At 51.5% G+C, this 22,031-nt stretch overlaps 1 protein-coding gene across 3 annotated transcripts in view; it reads left to right on the top strand.

Moving 5' to 3' along the window:
- The window catches only part of Abcg1 (ATP binding cassette subfamily G member 1), a 63,848-nt gene extending 42,049 nt beyond the window's left edge, over positions 1-21,799 (top strand). For 2 of the 3 annotated variants that reach the window (XM_020185428.2, XM_074072602.1), the window contains 13 exons: positions 777-894; positions 3,032-3,164; positions 5,935-5,985; positions 10,994-11,139; positions 12,057-12,180; positions 12,447-12,561; positions 14,290-14,438; positions 14,599-14,700; positions 15,661-15,829; positions 16,108-16,208; positions 16,468-16,626; positions 18,851-18,969; positions 20,259-21,799. In XM_020185428.2, coding sequence (XP_020041017.1) covers positions 777-894; positions 3,032-3,164; positions 5,935-5,985; positions 10,994-11,139; positions 12,057-12,180; positions 12,447-12,561; positions 14,290-14,438; positions 14,599-14,700; positions 15,661-15,829; positions 16,108-16,208; positions 16,468-16,626; positions 18,851-18,969; positions 20,259-20,487 — 1,715 coding nt within the window. In that variant the 3' untranslated portion in view covers positions 20,488-21,799. The remainder of the gene's footprint in view (positions 1-776; positions 895-3,031; positions 3,165-5,934; positions 5,986-10,993; positions 11,140-12,056; positions 12,181-12,446; positions 12,562-14,289; positions 14,439-14,598; positions 14,701-15,660; positions 15,830-16,107; positions 16,209-16,467; positions 16,627-18,850; positions 18,970-20,258) is intronic. The other variant, XM_074072603.1, reaches the window with a different exon arrangement.
- The last annotated feature ends 232 nt before the right edge of the window (positions 21,800-22,031 follow it).

Genomic DNA, 22,031 nt, shown 5'->3' with positions numbered 1-22,031 from the left:
ACTTGTGGTCACACGGGGGTGTGGTATGTGCCACACCGGGCAACATTTCTGAGTTGGGACCCATCCATGAATCCAGTTGTTTCTGTTTGTCAGTTATAGCACACTTAAACCTCTACTTGAACATGTTAGTGTGGCTTGCTTGGGGTATATAGTCTTTTCCTTTTATGAAGCTCTTAGATGAGAGACTTGGCAGAAATTCCAAAGCTATTTGATGCGATTACATGACGATAAACTCTTTTAATTATTAAGCAATTCTTAATGTATCAATTAATTAGAAAGCAATTAGGCATAAATAAATTATATATAATTTATATTTATGTAAATATATAAAGTATAAGTCAATAATTTGTAAATGAAATGCTAAGAGAATCATGTAATTAATGCAGGCTCTTGAGTACAACCATGGGCCTGGTGCTGTGCTGAGTTAGGCTCTGCCTACACCATGGCTGGGGCTTCCTCCATCCTAAAATGGGGATGGCGGAGCCTCGTGGACGAAATCCTGTATGTGAAAGTGCTTTGCAAGCTCTGAAGCAGTATGCACGTGCTGTAATTATTATCATTTTCATAACGTGCAATTGAGGAAACAGGCCGGGGCATAAAAGAGACACAAGATCTGTTTTCTAGACGAGCACACATTTTCTACTGCAACACAAGAAATGCTGTCTTTGTCCCAGCTCTGCCATCCAGTCTGCTGGTGTGTTTGCACACACTGCATTGGGGTCACACAAGATGAGTCCCGTGGCCATTAGAAATGGATGTGATCTGCTTTTTTGCAGGGTACAAGACCCTCCTGAAAGGAATCTCTGGGAAATTCAACAGTGGTGAGCTGGTGGCCATCATGGGTCCCTCCGGAGCTGGGAAGTCCACGCTCATGAACATTCTGGCTGGATACAGGTGAGAAGGCCCTAGCAGGGCACAAACTTCTCACGGCAGCAGCTGCTCAGGCTCTGTTCGCATGGGCTTTCGGGAAACATCCAGAGCTCTGGAATCCATGCAAAAACGCGGGCAGCTCTGAAAGGTTGCCCCTGCTGATATGGCCACATGTGACTGGAGCAGAGGCCCCTGGGCAGGTGGACAAGGCAGCATCCTAAATGAGCTCAGCCCTGAGGAACAGGAAGACATAGGAAGGACAAGGAGGGAAGACAGAGAGCAGTTAGGAAGTGTGACAGAAAGCAAGATAAGGTGTTTCAGAAGAGCACAAGAGAACTGCCTGAGGTTCTGTAAGCTGTTTACCACTTTAGAGATCTCTGTCCCCGAGGTCATTGATTCATGAATGACTGAAGTGTTGAAAACTGCTTGCTAAAATCTGGTTGTTTTGAGTTCTCATAGGTTCCTTTAGATACCTTTAGCAAATACTAAATAGTAAGAATACCCCATTTATCCACGGTTTTGCTTTCTATAGTTTGATACCCATAGCTAACCATGGGCCAACTGTGGAAATTCCAGAAATAAAAAAATTCATAATTTTTTAACTGCTTATCTTTCTGGGAAGGGTGATGAAATTTAGTGCCATTCCACTTTGGCCCACCCAGGACAAGAATCAGCCATGGCCCAGGGTATCCGTGCTGTATACCTTACCTGCCCATTAGTCATTCCCTAGCTATCTGGGTTTTCAGATTGGCTAGAGCAGTATGACAGTGCAGCATTCAGGTGACTCTTATTTTATTTAGTAATGACCCCAAAGTGCAAGAGTGGCAACATTGGTGATTTTATTGTAGTAAATTATTACAATTGTTCTGTTTTATTTTTAGACATTGTTGTTAATGACTTACCCTGCTTAACCTGTAAATTGAACTTTCTTATAAGTATGTGTGAAAAGTAGAGGAAAAGGCACAGTATATATAGTTAAGAGTTCGGTTCTCTCCTTGGTTTTAGGATGTACTTGGGACATCTCCCCTGTGAAATAATAATAATTTCATTTACTGAAAAAACCCACCAATCACCCCTTCCTTAGAGTTTCTGATTTACTCCTTAATACTAGAAATTAGAGCTTTGAAAGTTCTTACTTATGACAAATTCCTGCCTGGTATAATCATATCTCAAAGTTAGAACCAAATTCTCAACCCCCATGGGGAGGACATAGGAAAGTGGAGTGTTTTCTGCAGAGTCGGCTGCTTTTCACCACCTGACACACCACAGCTCCTGGAGGCCTGAAGGGTGTTTGGGCATCCTAGAGCCAGAGGCAGCCCCACCAGGCCTAGGTATCCAGGGGGAAGCCAAGTGACATGCCCCTCGTCTGGAGAGAAACAGGACTCACCACAAGGCACAGCAGTGGGCTGAGGAGGGCTGGAAAGCAGTCAGTCCCCACACACTGTCCTGGGCTCCTGTTTGCCATGACATCAAGGAAGCAGAGCTGTATAGACAGGTCCAGGGAAGGAGTTGAGGGCTGAGCAGCTCTGCAGCCAGTCTTCCAGTGAGCAGGAACCCCTGAAAGGCAGCAGACCAGAGGCCAGAGGCTTTAGCATGAGGTGGCCGTGCCCCTACTTCCCCATTAGCCCATGGGAGGCTCCTGGCCTGCTCACCTGTGGTTGGAGAAAATTCTCCCCTTGCATAAGGAATATCTACTTGACTGAGCAGGGGCCAGGGCCAGGGCCCGGGCCCTGTCTCTGAGCCACCTGAGCCCAAGGCCTTGCCTGGAATCCTTCACAGGTCTCATTGCAGGCTTCTCTAGGTAGTGAGCTGTACACAGCATGTTTCCAAAGACTGCGAAGACACGGGTTCACATCTCTACCTCATGGATGCATTTAGGAGCACCCCATGTGTCTTTGTGGCGCCAACAAAGGAAAAGCAGCCATTGCCACTTAGTATAAACATGCCATCCCAGACTGGTCCTTTGTGTGGCTTCCTCTCCCCTGCTGGGCACTTTCTTCCTGCAGATTATAGTGTGTGTTCTGGGTCTCCCATCCCTCTGTCCCTCTGCAGTGAATGGTTCTGCTGGGAAGAGGCTGGGAGGGAGGACTCACTGGTTTGCCCTCTCTAAGCCCTTGAAGACAGGGTAGGCTGATGGCTTTCTCTTTCCTTGGTTTTGCAGGGAGACGGGCATGAAAGGAGCAGTCCTCATCAACGGCCTGCCCCGGGACCTGCGTTGCTTCCGGAAGGTGTCCTGTTACATCATGCAGGATGACATGTTGCTGCCGCACCTCACTGTGCAGGAGGCTATGATGGTGAGCTGCACCCCCGGCTGCACCCGGCACCCATGGCCACAATCCTCTACAGCGCACTGGCATCGCTGCACACGGGCTGGATGCTCTTCCAGGCCCACACACAGCAGAGTGCAGCCCCAGCCTCGCTGTTTTGACAGCTGCATGGAAACTGAACCCCAAGACCATGAGTTTTAAAGGACCATATTTGGCAAAGCCATGGTCAAGTTTCTGAGATTACTGATCACTGGCAGGGCTGACCACTTGCATGGTAACCACAGTCCTACTCCTCATGGGTTGAAGGACTTCCCCTTCCATTGGCCATCCTTGAGTTACTCTGGTTAGAGCCCAACAGTCTCATCCAACTCACCTGCCTGTCAGGTGAGGGAAGAGTCAGCAAATGCTGAGCACCTGTTGAGTCCAGGCTCTGCACACATGCATCTCTACACAATCACCAGTTGTGTAATCTCAGGAAAGCAGGTGTGAAGTGGACCCTCCAAGGATGAAGCCATGAACCAGGGTCAGCCAGCTGCTGACAACCACGTGGCGACTTGGAGGCAGAACTTTCTGACTCTAGAAAGGTCTCCAAGGTTCACTGCCGATCTTGACTTCCTCCCTTTCAGTTGCCTCAGCTCCACAGCTTCAGTTCCCTCATCTGTGAGACTGTGCAGGGCTGGCTAGAATGGTGAATTGGGGCAGTGCAGACAGGAAGGTCAGGGTGGAACCTGTGGACCTCTGGTTCCTCAGTGCTGGTTGTGTTGTCACTCTGTCACTGTTCTTTACATCCCAGTGTGTCTTCCCATGGAGAAATCCAGGGGTTGTTAAAAAAATGCCTTGCCTCTTGGGGCCACAGTAGTGTCCAGGTGGCACCTCTGCAATGGATTTCCAGAGCAGTCTGGTCACACTTTCTGAACAGACCATGACCTCCCCAAGTGCTGGCACTCTGGGCTTCCATCTTTAACTAGGCCCACCTCACGATGACTGTCTCATGGTGGGCACCACCAGAATGCCTCCCAGTGAAAGGGGATTGGAAAATCAGACTTCAGCTCTGTTCACTTATCATGGCTCACTTTGTGCATGGCACTGTTTGTTGTTTCTGCTTTCTCCTTGTCACCACAGAGAGTCCCTAGCAAATTTGTACCTTCCCTGGCTAGATAGGAGACATTCTCAGTCTGGTCCACTCTGCACTTTGGTCAGTGGGTACGGTGTTTGAATTGGTGTCGCCATCTGGAAAGGTCTTGCTTCATGTTCCTGACTTGAACTGGGCAAAGCTTCCTCCCTGAGTATGAGAGAGTGGCAGCCACACAATGTTTCATGCAAGTCCAAGAGATTCTTAGTAAAGAGAAGTGGGTTAAGATTTCAGATATGTGATCTGCTCCCTGACCTGCTTTGTGGGGAACAGAAAGAAAGGGCCTTGGTTGGATTGTTCTCTTTCTTCTTCCCTGGTACTGGGTGTTCTGTAGGTAAATAGACACCTCTCCACCCAGACAGCCTCCCCAGACAGTGTGCACTGGGAACCCTGCTTACTTATTTGGCCTCTGGTGGGCACAGAGCACTTGGAAGAGTTTGCAAATAGACCAGGATAAGGAGCGCATTGGGAAGTTTTTCTTTATCTCAAAGCTTGCTGTTCCATGTACTTTGTAAAAGCCATTTTTACACGTCCCCTGTGCACCTGTGCATTGGGTAACCCGAACTTAGTTCTTAGTGAGTGCTTGGGCGGACCAGGTTGTTGCTTGCTTGAGAACCATTGCTCTGATTTTCCAGCTCGATTGCTGCTTTTGCAGACAGGTTGGTGACTCCCACGTCTCCCCAGATCTTGCTGTGAAATTCATCTATTTTTAGAAACACATTCAGTCAGACTCTCACCTGGAGAATTTCTTGATACCTTTGGGGCTGTTGTACCTTTTACAATACAAGGTCCTGTTTCTCATCCAGGAATGGTACTGGACACCAGGTGTTTATCACATGCTGATGGGTGATCAGACATTGTTGTGCATTTTTTGTGTGCTGCTTTCTGATCTTTATAACCACCAGGCAGCCTGAAAAGTGATGCATGGCATCACACAGTGGGCACCTGGCCCTACAGAAATGACATAGACCTGGCCTTGTCCCATGCCTGCGGCCTCTTCACTTCTCCCCCCTGACTCTCAGTCTCTCATTTGACCCCTTAATTGACTTCACTAGTTAAGGAGGAGGATGGGCTTTATGGCTTTAACCTCACCATCAGGCCAGTGAGGAAATTGAGTCTCCTATTGTTCCCAGGAACACAGACACTGGTAGAGCAGAGCCAAGATTGATCTTGGGCTTAGTGATTCCTTCTCAGGGTTTTCCCAAGCAGGGTCAGGAGCCCAGTGCTGCCAGTAACAGGATCCCAGCAAACGGAACAGAACAGTAAGAAATGGCAGCCAGACGTGTAGCATTTGCCAGTTCTTACAGTGTAAATATTCTCACCGTGATAATTGTAAGCTATCAAAGGTTTGACAAGTGGTTTGTGCAATTCCTAAATAGATACCATGGGTAAGTCTTCAAGGTCCCAGTGCCTGGGGTGTGCTTGTCTGTGTATTGTCCATGTCTGACTCCTTTCATGGACATAGCAAAGAATTCCCCTGAGATGACTGGAAGTATAGGAGACCAGTACTGCTCTGATACCTTTTTTAGGCCAAGGGACATGGGAACCTGAGACCTTCTGGGGTGTTCTGTCACCATTAGGTGGCTCAGAATGCTGCTGGGGCCCTGGGCCTCATAAGGCTCCCCCTGCCAACACCATTCACACTGTCATCCTCTTCCGCCACAGGTGTCTGCACATCTGAAGTTGCAGGAGAAGGACGAAGGCAGAAGAGAGATGGTGAGTGAGTGAAGTTTATCAGGAGAGTGTGCAGTGGGCCTTTTTAGTTCTGGTTGTTGATTTTTTTCTCGCCTCCTCTTTTGGGGGAAGGAGACATCTCAGCAGGTACCATGGGCTGCATGACCAGAGTGCAAGAGAGATGGCTCTGGGGCTACTTCATGTTGCCCTTCAGATCCAGCAGTTGATGCCTCAGCCCTCTGGTGGCCAGAAATGTCACCTTCAGGGTTAGGCCAAGGGCTCTGCCTCCTTCAGTGTTTAAAACGCTTTAGATTAACAATTTTTAAATAAAACACTGACAATGAAGATGGTTAGTCATTGGTTTAAAAATAACCACCCTCCACCCACATACACTCACAAGAAGAAACTTGGTTCTTACTTGTTATTAGCCAGACTTTTTTTAAAAAAGAAAGTAAACAGTTTCTAGGGTGACTGAGACTCTCTCCTCCATTTTATCACTTTTTCTGGCTCCTTAAGTTCCCAGGGAGCAGGGAAGGGGTACAGGTAAGCAAACCCAATGGGAGCCCCAGAAAGCCACACAGAGGGTGACTGGTCCACATTTACACTCCATCCAGGGGAAGCTGGGTTGCTTCCTCTTTGCTCTCCCTCAGCGCCACTGGGATTCTCAGCAAGCCCCACCTGTAGTACATACTTCATCTTGTGATGCCTTTGAGGTGTCATTGTCCAGCAGCCAAGAGAGCAGGATTGGCAGGGGCGTTGTCTGTGGTGCGATGCAGCTCTTCATGATTTGGTGTGAGATGGGATTGTCAGAAGGACATAGCAAACGTGCTCAGGAAACACTCATTGTAATTCTGTTCGTGGCATTTCCCTCTTCTTCTTACTGAGTAACTTTAAACCATCTTACTATGCAACTTCAGGGTTCCTTCCTCCTTCCCCCTGCACCCTTCAAACTCGTGGGATCTAGCCTGTACCACTGGTAGTGGACAGGGAGTGACATGCATCATCTGGGTGGAAAGAACCCATTTCCAAGAAGGAAAGCAACTCCTTCGCTCTTCATTCTGAGAATGGAGGAAAAATGAATCCGCAAAACCCCAAACAAGAAGCTGTGGAAAGCGCAGAAGCCATGTGTGTGTCTGTCCCTTTTTAGAAGCAGAGGGACCAAGCTGATGACCTTACTGTATAGGGTGGAGTCGAGAGTGCTCTGTGGCCTCTGTTTTTTTCTGACCTGCATGAGGTAAACATGCAGTCACCATGTCACCCCCAAGGCTCTCCACAGCTGTGCCTGAGAGTGAAGATAAGGGCTATAGCCTGAAATTCCCCCAAAGTGCTGAAGTTCTGATTCCCAGCACTACAGAATTGATAGGGTCTTTACAGAGGTCATTAAGGTAAAATAAGGTCACTAGGGTAAGGCCCTGATCTAATCTGATTGTGTTCTCATAAGAAGAGATCAGGACACAGACACACACAGAGGAACAACCAGATGAGGACCCAGGGAGACGGTGCCATCTGCAAGCCAGGGAGAGGGTTAAGAAGCCAGGCCTGAGACATCTTGATCTTGGACCTCTAGCCTCCAGAACTTTGAGACAGCAATTTCCACTGTTTAGGTCCCCAGCTTGGGGCCCTGGAGTTGATTCATACAACCAATTAGACACCAAACAGAAGCCTGGGCTCTAAGCACCAGAAACAAGAGGGAGAGCAAAGTATTGGAACACACATGCCCATGGTGGGCCTGAAGTCAGCAGAGACATCACTCTTCTTCCACTAACAAGAAAGAACACCATCCCATCCACTACAGGACCAGGACCAGGACTGGTGGGAACTGGAGGCACCATGTGGGGTAGATCTTTCCTTCTGGAATCAAGAAGTGACTCCCACTGAATGACCAAAGGACTGTGGTGACCCCAGGACCACCTCTCATGCCTGGTCACTCCCATCCTCTAGCCTTCCGGGCTTCACAATCCAGTCTGTGTGATGTAGGTGCCCAGCAGGATCCTGCAGGTCCCTTTTGACAACTGCCTGTGAGCAAGTGACAAAATGCAGAGACTCCACACAGACTTCGAAGAATGGCTGCTGGCTGATCTTTGGCCTGGAGACCAGGGGCTTTCTGGAGGGTGAGCAGCTGAGGAGAGAAATTTCTGCCTCCCAGACCCATATGAAAGGCCCAAGGATCGGGCCTGCCCACACACTCGCAATGTGGGGACAAGCAGACAAGGCGGTCAAAAGGGTTTGATGTGCAGAGGGCCCTACAGAGAAGCAGATCTGAGCACACAGGGGCCCTCTCACCCTGGCCCCCAGAGCTCACTGGTTAACTCTGGGTCTGTGCCCCCTGCTCACTGAGCTTCTGTCTGTCTGTAATTCAGATGTGAGGCCAGGCACCACCTCCTTCTGGGTAGTGTCAGCTGAATTGGATGGTGTCTTTCAAGTCTTTGAGTTCCTAGGGTCATTGTGACTCAGGGAAGGAGCTGGAGGAAGGGAGCATTTCCTTGCAGCTGTGTTCTGTGGCTGGTCTTCTCCAGTGAAGCTGGGGGAATTGTATTAGCTGGACTCTGGGTGGATGAGCACGTGCCTCTCAGTAGATGCCTAGGGTGAGCAAGTGTAGCCAGACAGGCCTTTCCACACCAGTTCTGTCTGTGACACTGCATGTCACCTTCAAATTCCAGCTTCTGTGCCCTCACCTGGATGACTGGTCAGGGTCTGGGGAGGGCCAGAGGACCTACTGTGTCTCCTGGAATGGAAAATGTTATCTTTCTGGGGAACCAAGAGGACTCTGGGGGAGCCACGGCCAGGCTTCAGGCAGTGTGAGTGTCCTCCATGGGACTGGCGCAGGACCCAGACTGGAAGGGGGCCTTTTGCTTCTCTCAGCTGGTCTATAGGAGCACAAGGAGTGCAAGCAACTCTGTAAGGGCCCCTCCAACTTGTCAACTGCTGAGATGAGTGTCGCAGCAAGCTAGCCTTGCAGGACAGAGGTGGCAGCCTGTCCTGCATAGCTTCCTCACTTGAGGCCCTGCTTGCACCGACCACCTCCTCCCTGACTGAGCCCAACCCTCCCCCCACCCCACCTCCACAAGAACCCATGGCAAAACTGTTTCAAAGACAAAGCAGCAGTTGGCTTTGTACCCTGACTCATTTCCCGCCAGCCCCCTCAGTGCCCAGGTGGAAGTTATTTATGTCTCCTAGAAGCACAATGGAATGGAATGTTCAGGCAGGTAGTAAAATGTGTTGTTCACAGTCGGCCTTACTTCCCAGAAAAGGCAACTCTGCCCTTTCTGAGGAGCCCTCCGGCGAGGCCATTTCCTCGAGAGAGAGAGGTCACCACGGGCCATTCTGGGGCTGCCGAGACCATCCATGGACAGTGAGGCCCCAAGAGGACCATAGTTCTAAGCAGCCGTGGAGATTTTTGTTTGCTTGTTTAGGGAAATACATATAAATAGATGGACATTGTTTAATCCTTTCTGACTAGTTTTTAAACAAAGCCAACCTGCATAATGTCCCTTGAGAGGCAACACTGGAGACACTTGGTAGTTAGTGGAGGTGCCCAGCTGGTGGGCAGAAAGCCAGGTATCAACCATGCCCTTGTTTCCAGCTTCCCCCGCATCAGGGTGGGTGAGAAGAGTGGATGCACTGTGTACATGGAATGCCCTCAGAGTGAGCCTGCAGCAATTCAGTCATCCTGTAGCATCAGCCAGCTGTCCTAGAAGACCCCAGGAGCCTCCTTGTCCTGGGAAAACCAGCAGACATTGTGCTGAAGGAGAGAAAGTGCCAAAAACAGAGTTCTACCTGCCACAGCCTTGCTTTACCGGCCTTTTCCAGACAGCCACACTGGAGCTTTTCCCGTATCAGCCTCCCCCAGAGGCAAGGTGGGCCATAGCAATGGATGGAGGACATCAGCAAGGAGAGGTGAAGAGGACTCGAACCCAGGTCTCTCTAACCCGGCCCAGCACCTGCTCCTGGCCTATCTAGCAGTGCTGCCCTGCTTCTTTCTGTCACCAAAGCTGAACTTTGTACTGACCATGAATAAATAATTCAAAAGTTCAGAGTGGAAATTTTCTTCCTCGTGAGATCTGCCTCCTTTTGGGTGACCTCATCTCCCCAGGGAAGCCTCTGGCCTGAGGTCCTCTTGCTATGGCCACCAGGGGCTGTGTGCTGCAGGGCTGCCCTGCCAGGGGTGGGGTCAAGTTCTGGAGGGAGGACTGAGGCAGTTGCCCCCTGGGAGGGGAGCCTGGCAGAGAGGCAGCAGCTGGTCCAATCTCCACCTCCCAAGGCCTGCACTGAGAAGACAACAGGCTGGAGCTGGGTACTCAGCAGAAACTGGCCCCAAAGCCTGCTGACCTGCTGTTCCTGAGTCAGTGCTGAAACCACCGTCCTGGGCTGAGTGGGAGGGCACCATGCATACATAGTAGGCTGTTCCTGTCTCAGCTTTCAGCTCTCTTCCTAGAGGCTAGAGCGACCAGGTGGCCCCAACTTCAGTCAGACCGCAGGTCTGTTCACTTTCCCATGCACAGTAAGGCTTTCAAGAAGCCTGGCTGTGTGGCTGCACTCTTATGTTTTGGGTGACACTAGCAGGGTAACAGCTGCTGGGGACTGCATACTTACTGTACTAGACACTTTGCTGTCACTAGTCTGCTTAAGGGTTACTGTGACCCTTTTTGCTGTTCAGAAACCTGATTGTCCATCCACTTCTGTACCCATTAATCCACACATTGATCAAATATTTATCAGAGAGCTTCTCTGCAGCAGGCACTCGGCTAGGCTTAGAAGTGAAGGGATGTGCCAGGTCACCAGCTGGAGGCTGAGTGTGACTCCCTCACTGCTTCTCACCTTTGGACAGCACTGGCATCCTGATCCAAGTCAGGACCACGGGTTTGAAGACAGCTTGTGTCACCTGTCCAGGCCAGGCTGGGCAGCCCCAATTCACAGGCCCATATGGCCTGGTGAGGTGTGTATAGCAGGTCAGGCAGCCGCAGGGCTCTGCACGTGGGGCCTGGTGGTGACGAGGTGAGGAGGGCAACTCCTAATCGGGACTCTCGTTCTCCTGCTCCCCCCACCCCAGGTCAAGGAGATCCTGACAGCACTGGGCTTGCTGTCCTGCGCCAACACACGTACAGGGAGCCTATCGGGTGGCCAGCGGAAGCGCCTAGCCATTGCGCTGGAACTGGTCAACAACCCACCAGTCATGTTCTTTGATGAGCCCACCAGGTAAGCCAGGGCTGTGGAGTGTCTGGGCTGGTGGCCGGGGAGGCACAAGGAAGAGCCCCCTCATCAACATCGAGATTCTTACGTGTCCCTGCCATCCTGACATGCCGTTTACTCTAGGATTGCAGGGCAGAGGGGCTGGCTTGCACTTCTCTCCCCCAGACTCAGAGACATGCCTGTGATGAGGTTGTGCGATACCCATTGAACATGGGGATATGGTTGGTGGGATGCCCCTTTGTGTGCCCGTCTCTTCCAAGATACCTAGCAGTTCTCTGTGACACAGCCACCCTGAAGACTGGCGCTGTACCCCAGATGGCAGTACTTAGGTGGCCTCTGTAAAAATATTCTAGAAAGGCAACTGCAGCAAGCCCTTAAAATTGTCTTTTGCAGGCTGACTGCCCAGGAGCAGTGAGCTGGTAGGAGCCGTCCAGTGTACACAGTCCCCTGTCCCTATAGCTGCACAGTGGAAGGACAGAGGCAGAAATTGGGCTGTTGTGCCAAGGAAGGAGAGGAAAGAAGAGAGGTCACCAGGGCTGCCAAACACCGGCAGGAGCCCCAGGGAACCTCAGAGCACTGCATCCTGGGAAAGGCACTGATGTATTCAGTAAAACATCTGCTTCTCCAAGGCTGCCCTCTCTGGGGCCACCACACCATTGCCAGCTCCCCAAATAGGGTGAGGGCTGGGAGTTGCAAGTGATGACTACCATACTGGCCACCATGCCCGTTGGTCATTTGGGAGGCCCGACTGCCTACCTGGACGGTTCTCCCATCCCTTCTCAAGCAGAGCCTGATCTTAGGGGAAACAGCAGCAGGTCCTGCACCATACCCTCCCAAAGCAGTGACTGCTTAGATCCCCCAGGACCTGGGGCTGTGGGTTTTGCTTGCCACCCACCATGTCTCATGGTGCTCTTGACTTGCAGTGGCCTGGACAGCGCCTCCTGCTTCCAGGTGGTATCCCTGATGAAAGGGCTGGCCCAGGGGGGCCGGTCCATTGTCTGCACCATCCACCAGCCCAGCGCCAAGCTCTTTGAGCTCTTTGACCAGGTATGCAGGCCTCGGATTTCACTTGGACCCCTGACCAGGATCCCCATCCCAGATCCCTAACCCACTCTGTGGAATCTCCGTCAGACCCCCAACTAGGCTTTGGTGGGCCTGAGCAAACGACTCTGGATACTCATGCCTTCTTCTAGTTCCTAGGGTGTCTGACTGGTTGACTGACTGTTGACTGACTGACTGACTGAATGGGAGTTCCTGTTGTTTTACAGAGGAAGACTGAAGTTGATGCCTTTTCTGTCCTCCCTTTTCTGCAGCTTTACGTCCTAAGTCAAGGACAATGTGTGTACCGAGGGAAGGTCTCCAATCTTGTGCCATATTTGAGAGATTTAGGTCTGAACTGTCCCACCTACCATAACCCAGCAGACTTTGGTGAGTAGAGCCTAGATCCACTGGAAGGAAAAAAAGAGTCTTTTCCACTCTGATGGGCGCCAAGTTGGTCTAATGGGAATTGGGAACTGTTGGAGTATTCCATAAACAGCTCAGGTGTCGTCCTGTGGTGAAAGGACTCTCCCTGTCCTCCAGGTGGACGTGACTGATAACCAGATTCTGCCCTGGCCTCTCTTGGCCTTGTCCTCTGTGAGGACACTGGTCACTGGCTTTAGGGCCTCCCGCTCTACATCCAAGGTCTTTGACCTGTTCCCTACAAAGATCCTGCTCCCCATGGTCACTCGAAGGTTCTAGGTGGATGTCCCTCCTCCTTGGCCACCCCTCTCCAGCCTTTCTCACTCCATTGTATTTCTTAAGCTCTGGCCACAGTGCTCTCAGGAGCCCATAGTTTCTACTACGTCATTTTCCAGATTGTGTTCCCAAGGTATGATTTCTGAGGAACGCTGGCCAGTCACAAGAAGCAGGTTGTGAAGAAGGAAAGATAGAGCTGGGGGCAGAAGGAGGTGGAGGACAAGGGAGAGCTCCACTTAAAGGGGAGATTTGAGCATACTGGAAAGGCACCGAGGCATCGGGTTTAGAATTGTTTATTCATTCATGAGGGAGAAGAGGGAGGGTGACAGTGCTGCTGAGCAGGGATGGGAAAATGGAAGAAGAGAGGGGCGGGTCAGAGAAGATGTGACTCACAGGAGGCAGGAGGTCTCCGAGAAACACGTGGTTTGCTCCTTTCTGGAGGCTTTGCTTTCCTCAGCGTCCTCTGAAGAGAGGACAGGAAGCCAGGTGCTGGGGCCTGTGGGGGGTGGGAGTGAGTGACCAGAGGCGCTCAGAGGCACCACCTGACAGCACGGGGCTTGCTTGGATCTGTTGGAGACGACTTTCTGGAGGGCCCGTGTATCCTGGCTTACAGCTTGCTATGACAGTGCTTGGTGTCTCGATACCCACACGGGAAGGCAGATGGTTGGTTTTACCAGGCTGGGGGGATTGTGGAAAAGATAGGAGCAGGGGGCTTTCCACATTAGCAGGTATTGAGGTGAGTGCCAGGTCTGTGCAGAGAGGTGGTGGAGGAAGGAGAGGGAAGATGGGTTGGAGAACGTAGAGGTGGGCGGGCAGGAAGGAACAGCAGTCTCTCCATGGAGCATGGAATCGACCAGCCAGCAGCAGAGGAAGTGTGTGTCAAGGGGACTTGGAATGAGAGGCTCTGGAGGTGGAGAGGAAGGGTAGTGACAGAGTCCAGAAGGGACACCAGGATCTGAGGGGATAGGTGGTAGTCACTGACCTCAGGATCTTCAGGGCATAAGACCCTGTGCAGCAGGGGACACTCCGCCCCTGTGGTCTCTAGGGCTGCTGTCACACACCAGACACTCTGAGCTCTTCAGAGAGGAGCCTGCTTTCTCCTGCTCACCTCCCCAGCTCTAGCCTGGTGTGGCCTGGAGCAGGCGGTCAGCTGCGCTGGGTGATGGACACATCAGTAGATGCATGAGTTTACTGACACCAGCCTCCCGACAGGAAGAGTGACCGTGCTGGGGGGTTGAGACCCGCACATTGGCTCATTAATGACTCGTCATCTACCATTGCAATCGTCGTGCAGCATTGTGCAATCATTTACCCTCTAGACTAATGACTTTGCTGTTGTAAAATGAGAGACATGAGGTTCCCATCAAATCCTGCATCTTCTGGAACCTGAACTGACCCTGTCTTCTGTGTCCCCTGCAGTCATGGAGGTGGCATCCGGAGAGTACGGTGATCAGAACAGCCGCCTGGTGAGAGCAGTGCGGGAGGGCATGTGTGATCCTGACTACAAGAGAGACCTCGGGGGCGATGCCGAGGTGAACCCTTTCCTTTGGCACCGGCCCTCTGAAGAGGTAAAGCAGGCAAAACGATTAAAGGGGTTGTGAAAGGTAATGCGAATCCCCACCTGGGCGAGCTGCATGCGTACTTTGCACCTGCTGGATAAGAGCTCCTTCCAGCAAGGAGTTTGGGGCCTGCTGGAGCCTCACCGGCCCCTTCTTGGTGTGTCTGCAGGACTCTGCTGCCACAGAGGGCTGCCACAGCTTCTCGGCAAGCTGCCTCACTCAGTTCTGCATCCTCTTTAAAAGGACCTTCCTGAGCATCATGAGGGACTCGGTAAGGTTGTCCTCTGCATCCCCCCAGTTTCTGTTTTTCTCACTGACTCCTCCCAATTCAGGGAACTTTCAGGTTGATTTCCCTTTGTTTGCATTAGTCAACTGTCACTCGGGTGCTGCGGTAACGGTCCCAACACGTTAGTGCCCGCAGCAGTTAGTGTGTGTGTCAGCTGTGTAATGCATGTGCTGTGGGTTTGGGTCAGGCTTGACCCCAATCTGTCTTCTCATCCCTGGCCCCCAAATGAAGGAGCAGTCCCACCTGGACCCACCCTTCTAGAGCATAGCAAAGGGAAGTGCAGGAGGGCAGCCCTCAGGCTTCTGCTTAGAGGTGGCAAATGGTCACTTGAGCTCACATTCTATTTTGGCCATCTGGCCAAAATAGGCCAGGTGGCCAGGGTGACATCAGAAATGAGGAAAGTGCCTTCCTCCTTCAAAGAGCATGGTGAGGCATAAGGAGTAGGGAGGTCTGGTCTCCCTTATTTGGACAGAGGTGGTGAATGAGAGAACTTTGATAACATGCGTGGTTTCAGTGGACACTCATGCTTTGGCTGCCTGCCTGGGAGAGGTGGCCTGTCCACTGTGGCCTCTGGGACCCAAGTTGGAAGACTCATAGTTCACAATAAGGGGCTCATAACAACCGATGCCAGAGCTCTACAGTACAGGCCTCTGGTAGATCCAGCCCCCCACCCTTCTCTCTAGAGGGACACATTTCCTGTCCGCCAGTGTTGGAGAGAATTTTAACAAAGGGAGTTGATTACTTCTGTTATCATAGTGTACGTGTGTATGCACGCGCAGGTATACCTGTGTGGGAGTGTGGGAGAAAGCTTGGCTTGTTCTCTGGAGGAATGGGAGAATGGACCCTAAGATCCGATACTGCAGAGAACAGGGTCTGGTGCTCGAAGAAGCCCTGGCCCTGCTCTCTGGCTTCCAGCTGCACCGGGTAAGCTCCGTGTCTCTCCAGGTCCTGACACACCTGAGGATCACCTCGCACATCGGGATCGGCCTCCTCATTGGCCTGCTCTATTTGGGGATCGGGAACGAAGCCAAGAAGGTCTTGAGCAACTCTGGCTTCCTCTTCTTCTCCATGCTGTTCCTCATGTTTGCCGCCCTCATGCCTACCGTTCTGACCTGTGAGTGACGACCGCAGACCTGCCCTCCCCCACTGCCAGTGACGCCTACCTGAGAATGGGGGACTGAGGGCAAGCCCGACCAAGACATGACCTTTCTGAGCACGCAGTGTCTTGCTCTACTAGGGTTTGAACTCAGGGCCTGGCGCTTGCCAGACAGGCGCTGTCTCACTTGGGCACCTCCCCTAGCCCTGGGCTTTGGGTATTTTTAGATAGCCCTCGCAGCTGTTGTCCATCAGGTGTGCCCATTTGACACCTCTTTTCTATTCTCCCTGTCCTAGTTCCCTTGGAGATGAGCGTCTTTCTGCGAGAACATCTGAATTACTGGTACAGCCTGAAGGCCTACTACCTGGCCAAGACCATGGCCGATGTCCCCTTTCAGGTGTGTGAGCCAGGGGTGACTTTGAAGAGGGGCAGGGATTGTCCTCTGCAACCTGCAGAGCTGTAGAGTGGGCCAGAAACACGGAGCCAAATTGCACCGTTTTCCTCCTGCTGAGGAGAGAGGCGGGTGACATGTCCTGACCTAGGAATTCTGGCTGGAGCTGCAGATGAAGAGCAGCAGCTGGAACCTACTGAGCATTCGGGGCACTGCACACCACCTGAGCCCCCCACCCCCCAGTGACACAGACTCTGATCTGCAGGTCATGTTCCCCATGGCCTACTGCAGCATCGTGTACTGGATGACGTCACAGCCGTCCGATGCCGTGCGCTTTGTCCTCTTCGCTGCATTGGGCACCATGACCTCGCTCGTGGCCCAGTCTCTGGGCCTGCTCATCGGAGCTGCCTCCACGTCCCTGCAGGTAACAGCTAAGGAACTGCCGTGGGCCAGGCTCCCCCTCACCACCTCTGCCTGACCCTTGAGGCCCCGGCTGCTCCCTGTGGGGTCAATGCCACCTCTCCTCCTCCTCCTCCTGAGTTCTGCCCTGAAGCTCCGTGATGGCTTCGCCACCATCAGAGGAATGGCATTGTCCTGCTGCGTGGTCAGGATTGTCAGCCTTATAGTGACAGTGACCTCAGTGGGTGTTTCACCACAGGGGCACTTTGCCAGGCTTTCTAAAGCCTATTCAGGCTTGGTTTGGTGCTTTGCTATCCCCTTTTACATGTGAGGACCAGAGAGGCAAAGTGACTTGGTGGGGTCACATAGCTGGTTTGGAGGCTAAGCTGTCAACATCTACTCAGCCATCCCTTAGACACTCACCACAGCAGACACCTACTCCCCACCCCAAACCTTCTCACCCACCCTCTGTCCATCTGCTCAAGAAGCATGGTCCAGCACACTCCTAACCTGCCAAACCCACAAGTCCTTGCAGTTTAGTCACCTCTGTGGCTTCAGGATGCCCATGCTGAGCCTCTCCTTAAACCAAAGTCAGGACTCATGGATATACCATGCATACCTGAGGACCCCTGAGGTCCCATGCTGGGTGGCACGTGTCTCTAGGTTCATCTCTGGAGTCTACCATCAGCTGGATGCTTAGCCTCCAGGGCCCAGTTTCCTCACTTGTGGGGTGAATAAGCACAGTGTCTGCTTCACTGCCTTGTCTCATAAGGGCAAAAGACAACAGTCAGAGCAGTGCTGGGACACACCAGCCTGCAGCCCACTGAAGGAATAGCGCTTGTTGCCCCCTCCACACTCCTGCTTACCTGTCCCACGACCCCCAGCCCTGCAGTACCAGAGGCCCTATGAAGTGGTCAGATCTTGCTCCCTGGAGACTGAGGCCTTTCCTTTGAGTCCACTGCTCTGACACAGCAGCCAGGTACAGGCCTGGGTTTCCTTCGCAGTGTAACTCTCTGATCCCTCAGGCTGTACTACACCCTGGCCCTGCCCAAGTGAGCGTCCGCCCCTGCCTCCCTCCCTCTCTCGAAGCTGAGGTTGTGAGGGTTTCTGTGACAGTCACCTGTTTCCCATGGCCTGGCCCAGCCTAGCCACCTGGCCAGCTGCTGTTTAGAGCAGGCATTCCTACCTGTCAGATTCCTCCCTCTACACTGTCCCTGCCAGGCTCCCTGAGGACCATGGGAGGTCAGCCTGCCCACTTGCAGCCCCAGCTCTTCACAAACACCAGACACAACAGACACACATGCTCTGTTGTCCCAGCTGGTTGAGCCCCCCAGAATCACCCCCAGCTCATCTGCTCAGACCCCATCCCAGGCCCCTGACACCCCCAGAGCTGTTGGGCCTCAGGTACATCTGACTGGGAACCCATCATACTCCTGCATGCCATGTGTACACACCACACACATTACACACACACCCAACACACATGTACATACTACATACAACAAGCAGCACACATACACTGTATACTAAAGACAAACATTCACACATACCACAGGCAGACACACCACACGCCGCACACATACACATTACACGTTATACACACACACTCCACAGGCACACATCCCACACCACACATGAACTCAGTGGTTCATAGCCACATAAGTCGAGAGCCAGACTTCTGTTGTTTTGTTTCAAGTTCAACCTGGGCCAGTGGTGTTGATGCCCAGGCTGGCCAGGCCAGCTGAGGGCCTGAGTGACTCCACTCAGGCCTAGCAAGTGCCAGGACCATTAACCTCCAGGAGGGCATTTTAGTGGGTCCTGCGGGTCCAGACACAGGCTGCCAGTGTCACAGCAGGTTGATTTAAATACTTCCACCTCAAGATGGGGCCCTCAGAAGTGGTGATACCACCTGGCTGTCAGCTCCAGGGACAGCTGTGTGCTGGCCCCTCAACATCTCCATTGACCACTCCCAGAAGGCACCTGGCCTCTGCCCTCAGGATACTGCATCTTTTTCTTAGTCCCCTCCTCTGCTGGGGCTGATGAGCCTCCCTGCAGGAGACCAGGCCACTGACCCTGCCAGGGATGTTCAGAAGCCACCCTGGTCCTAGTTGTGCCACAAACACTCTGGATCTTACGTGACTCATCTTTCCAGCTCATGGTGACCGTCCTCAGTCACCTGAGCAGGAAACTGGGCGGGATTACCTCTGTCTCCTCCAGTGAGTTCTGCTGTGTCCTTGCCCTGTACCCAGGTGGCAACATTCGTGGGTCCTGTGACGGCCATCCCTGTCCTGCTCTTCTCGGGGTTCTTCGTCAGCTTTGACACCATCCCAACTTACCTGCAATGGATGTCTTACATCTCCTACGTCAGGTAGCACATGGGAGCCCGGGAACTTAGTGGCAACAGGAAAGGACAGTGAATGAGGTGATCTCAAAAGTCACTTCCTGGGTGTCCACTAAGTGTGGCTCTGTTTTCCCTAGTTTTGTGTGCCCCACCCCTGCCAGAACACGCACACACACCCCCCAAATGTTAATGAGTCATACCTTAAGAAACCACATGCACCTCATATTATGGGTGTTTCCAAGAGCTGCTTGAGGTGGCGGCTGTGTATCCATATTTTATTATTTTATGTGAAAAGTACTATAACAAAATCTGGATTATAAAACCTAAATAAGAAATCCAGAAAAAATGAGTCATCTTTTAAACACCCCAATATCTTCTGACAAGAATATTGTAGTCCTTGGGCCACGGACTATCAGATCTCTTTCCTCTGCTCAGTGGCTCTGAGCACTGCACGCTGGCCCTCCTGTGGGCAGTGCCTATCTTTAGAGCTTTTCCCGCCACCAGGGCCCCAGCTTCAGCCATTCCCTGTGACACACAAGATCCCAGCTGGGAACAAGTGCTGCTTTTCTAGAGTGTCAGTTCAGACCCAGGTATATTGTTCAGGAAAACACAAGATGACACAAAGCCCTTGTACTGAGTTTCAACAATCGGTGTGCTTGCCAATACCAAGAAACCAGAGCCCACTGTCTTTCTTCTGAAAATTGGAGCTTTTGTTCTGCCAAAGCAGAGCTGGAGCAGAATGGAAGATGATGCAGTGTTTATTTAAGTGCTCCAGTGTCCTTGCCAGGATATCCAACACACTATTATAGCTAACCATTACAAAGTACACAAGGTCGGAAGGAGTCCAAGTATTTTTGATTCATCTCCCCTACCGTTCATTACATTTGTTTTTGTTTTGCAGTACTGGGGCTTGAACTCAGGGCCTCATCCTTGCTAGGCAGGTGCTCTATCACTTGAGCCACACCACCAGCCCTATTTTGTATTGGGTGTTTTCAAGATAGGGTCTGGAGAACTAATTGCCTCGGGCTGGCTGCGAACCACAATCCTCTTGATCCCTGCCTCCTGAGTATCTAGGGTTACAGGCGTGAGCCACTGGCGCCTGACTCCATATGGGTTTTGCTGGTGACAAAATTAGAAACATGGCGGTGAGGCTGCTGAATGTGCTTGGGTGGGGGAGATGTGGATTCAGGGAGGAAGCTGTTTGGGAGGTCAGCCAAGAGCCAGCAGACAAGACAGCGAGCAGCATTGCCTGTTAGCAATGGCTGCACGGGTGGGTGAGGGTCTCCCTCATTTGATGACTGAGCTTTCCTGCCTAGGTACGGCTTTGAGGGTGTCATCCTCTCCATCTATGGCTTGGACCGAGAAGACCTGCACTGCGACATTGACGAGACGTGCCACTTTCAGAAGTCGGAGGCCATTCTGAGAGAGCTGGACGTGGAGAACGCCAAGCTCTACTTGGATTTCATCGTGCTTGGGATCTTCTTCATCTCCCTGCGCCTCATTGCCTATCTTGTCCTGAGGTACAAAATCCGAGCAGAGAGGTAAAACGCCCAGATGCCAGGAAAGAGGCAAATCAGTCGTGTGGCCAAGGGCTCTGCTGAATAATGGCAGGGCACCTGCACCTGGTGACACAGAGACTATCCTGACCTAACCTGGAGACCACAGCGGTTGATGGTATCCGGTGTTCAACTTCTCTGCCCAGCCGGGCTGGATCTTCCCTCCTTTACTTTTTCTAGCTTTAAAACTAGGAAGATGTAGGAAGGTTTGCTTTTTTACATGCAGAATTTAAAATACCACGGCTGGGGCAGAATTTAATCCTGCAACACAGCTGGTGACAAAAGGCTTCCTTGGAGAAATTCCACCTGATGTCCAGGTCGCATCTGTCCTGGCTGAGGAATTTCGCTGGGAAGTTCAATGTCTTGGGAAAGAAAGTTTAAGTGTGGCGTGACTCCATTTTGTGACTGTCGTTTCTCACCGTGTCATCTTTTTCAGTTTCGTCTCTTTTCTGATGGAAGTTACCTTCGGAGCCAAAGTCGATAAATTTCACTTTTTTTTAAAGTGTATCTTTTGAATAATTGTTGAGGAGTTTTTCAGGGTAAATAACATAACTTCGATAAGAGAAGGAATGGGTTGGGCCTAGCCACTGAGCGGGTCTCACTTACACACACCTGAGGAAGGTGCCCCGAGTGCAGGGAGACCAGAATACTGGCTGCACTTGACCGACTAAGAGTGATACAATCAGTCATAAGGGAATTCGAACAGGTCCTTCATGACCCGTTCTTTTCTATATGGGTGTCATTTTAAACAAAACAGATTATTTCTTGCTAACTTTCTGAGTACTTTCATTTTGCCTAAAACGTGTGCAGAACACCCACCATGTTGATTTTTAAAGACCAAGTTCCCTTTCCTAGCATATCACATGAGCTACCTCCGGGGAGCGTGGAGGCCGAGCTTTGGGGCAACCCGGGCAGTGTGAGCCATGGGCCAGCTGGACAGGCGGGGAGGTGCCAGTGGATGTCACCTTTAGGGAAATGCAACTGCTTCCTCCCTTCAGAGCACTGTTGTCCTAGCGGTCGGGTCGGGTCGGGGCCTCCTGTGAAAGAGTGTTTTGTGAGATCAGTTAACCTCTGCAAGCTCTGTCTGTAAATGACTGCACTCGGTCATGTTCGGCTCCGACAGGTTGTGAGGTTGTGAACCTGATACGTTCATTCCCTACTTACAGAGAATGAGGAGGGTCTGGGTTTTACTTGTGTGTGGATTTGGTTTGGAAATACATGGCAGTCCATTCCATTTTATTATCACAGCTTTTTTAGTAAATGCAATTGAAATATATATTAAAAGTGAAAATTTAAATTTGCTTATTCTGTGCAAACATGGCCTTGCCTTCTAGATTCAGTTTTATAACCAGGGTCAAACAGCCTTTATAAAAAAAAAAAATCTTCATTTAATTTCAAGATAAGTGTGAGACTTCATGCGTGGAGACTGCATGACAACTGGTGAGGTATAGAGTTGAGAGAACAAGAAGTCCGTGACCGTGCCTCAGGGTCACTCCAGGTGAGGTCAGAGCAGAAGGAACCTGTCCGCTCTAC

Source organism: Castor canadensis, chromosome 5 (assembly GCF_047511655.1).
Source record: "Castor canadensis chromosome 5, mCasCan1.hap1v2, whole genome shotgun sequence".
Classification (NCBI taxonomy): Eukaryota; Metazoa; Chordata; class Mammalia; order Rodentia; family Castoridae; genus Castor; species Castor canadensis.
This window is presented reverse-complemented; position numbering and strand designations above follow the sequence as displayed.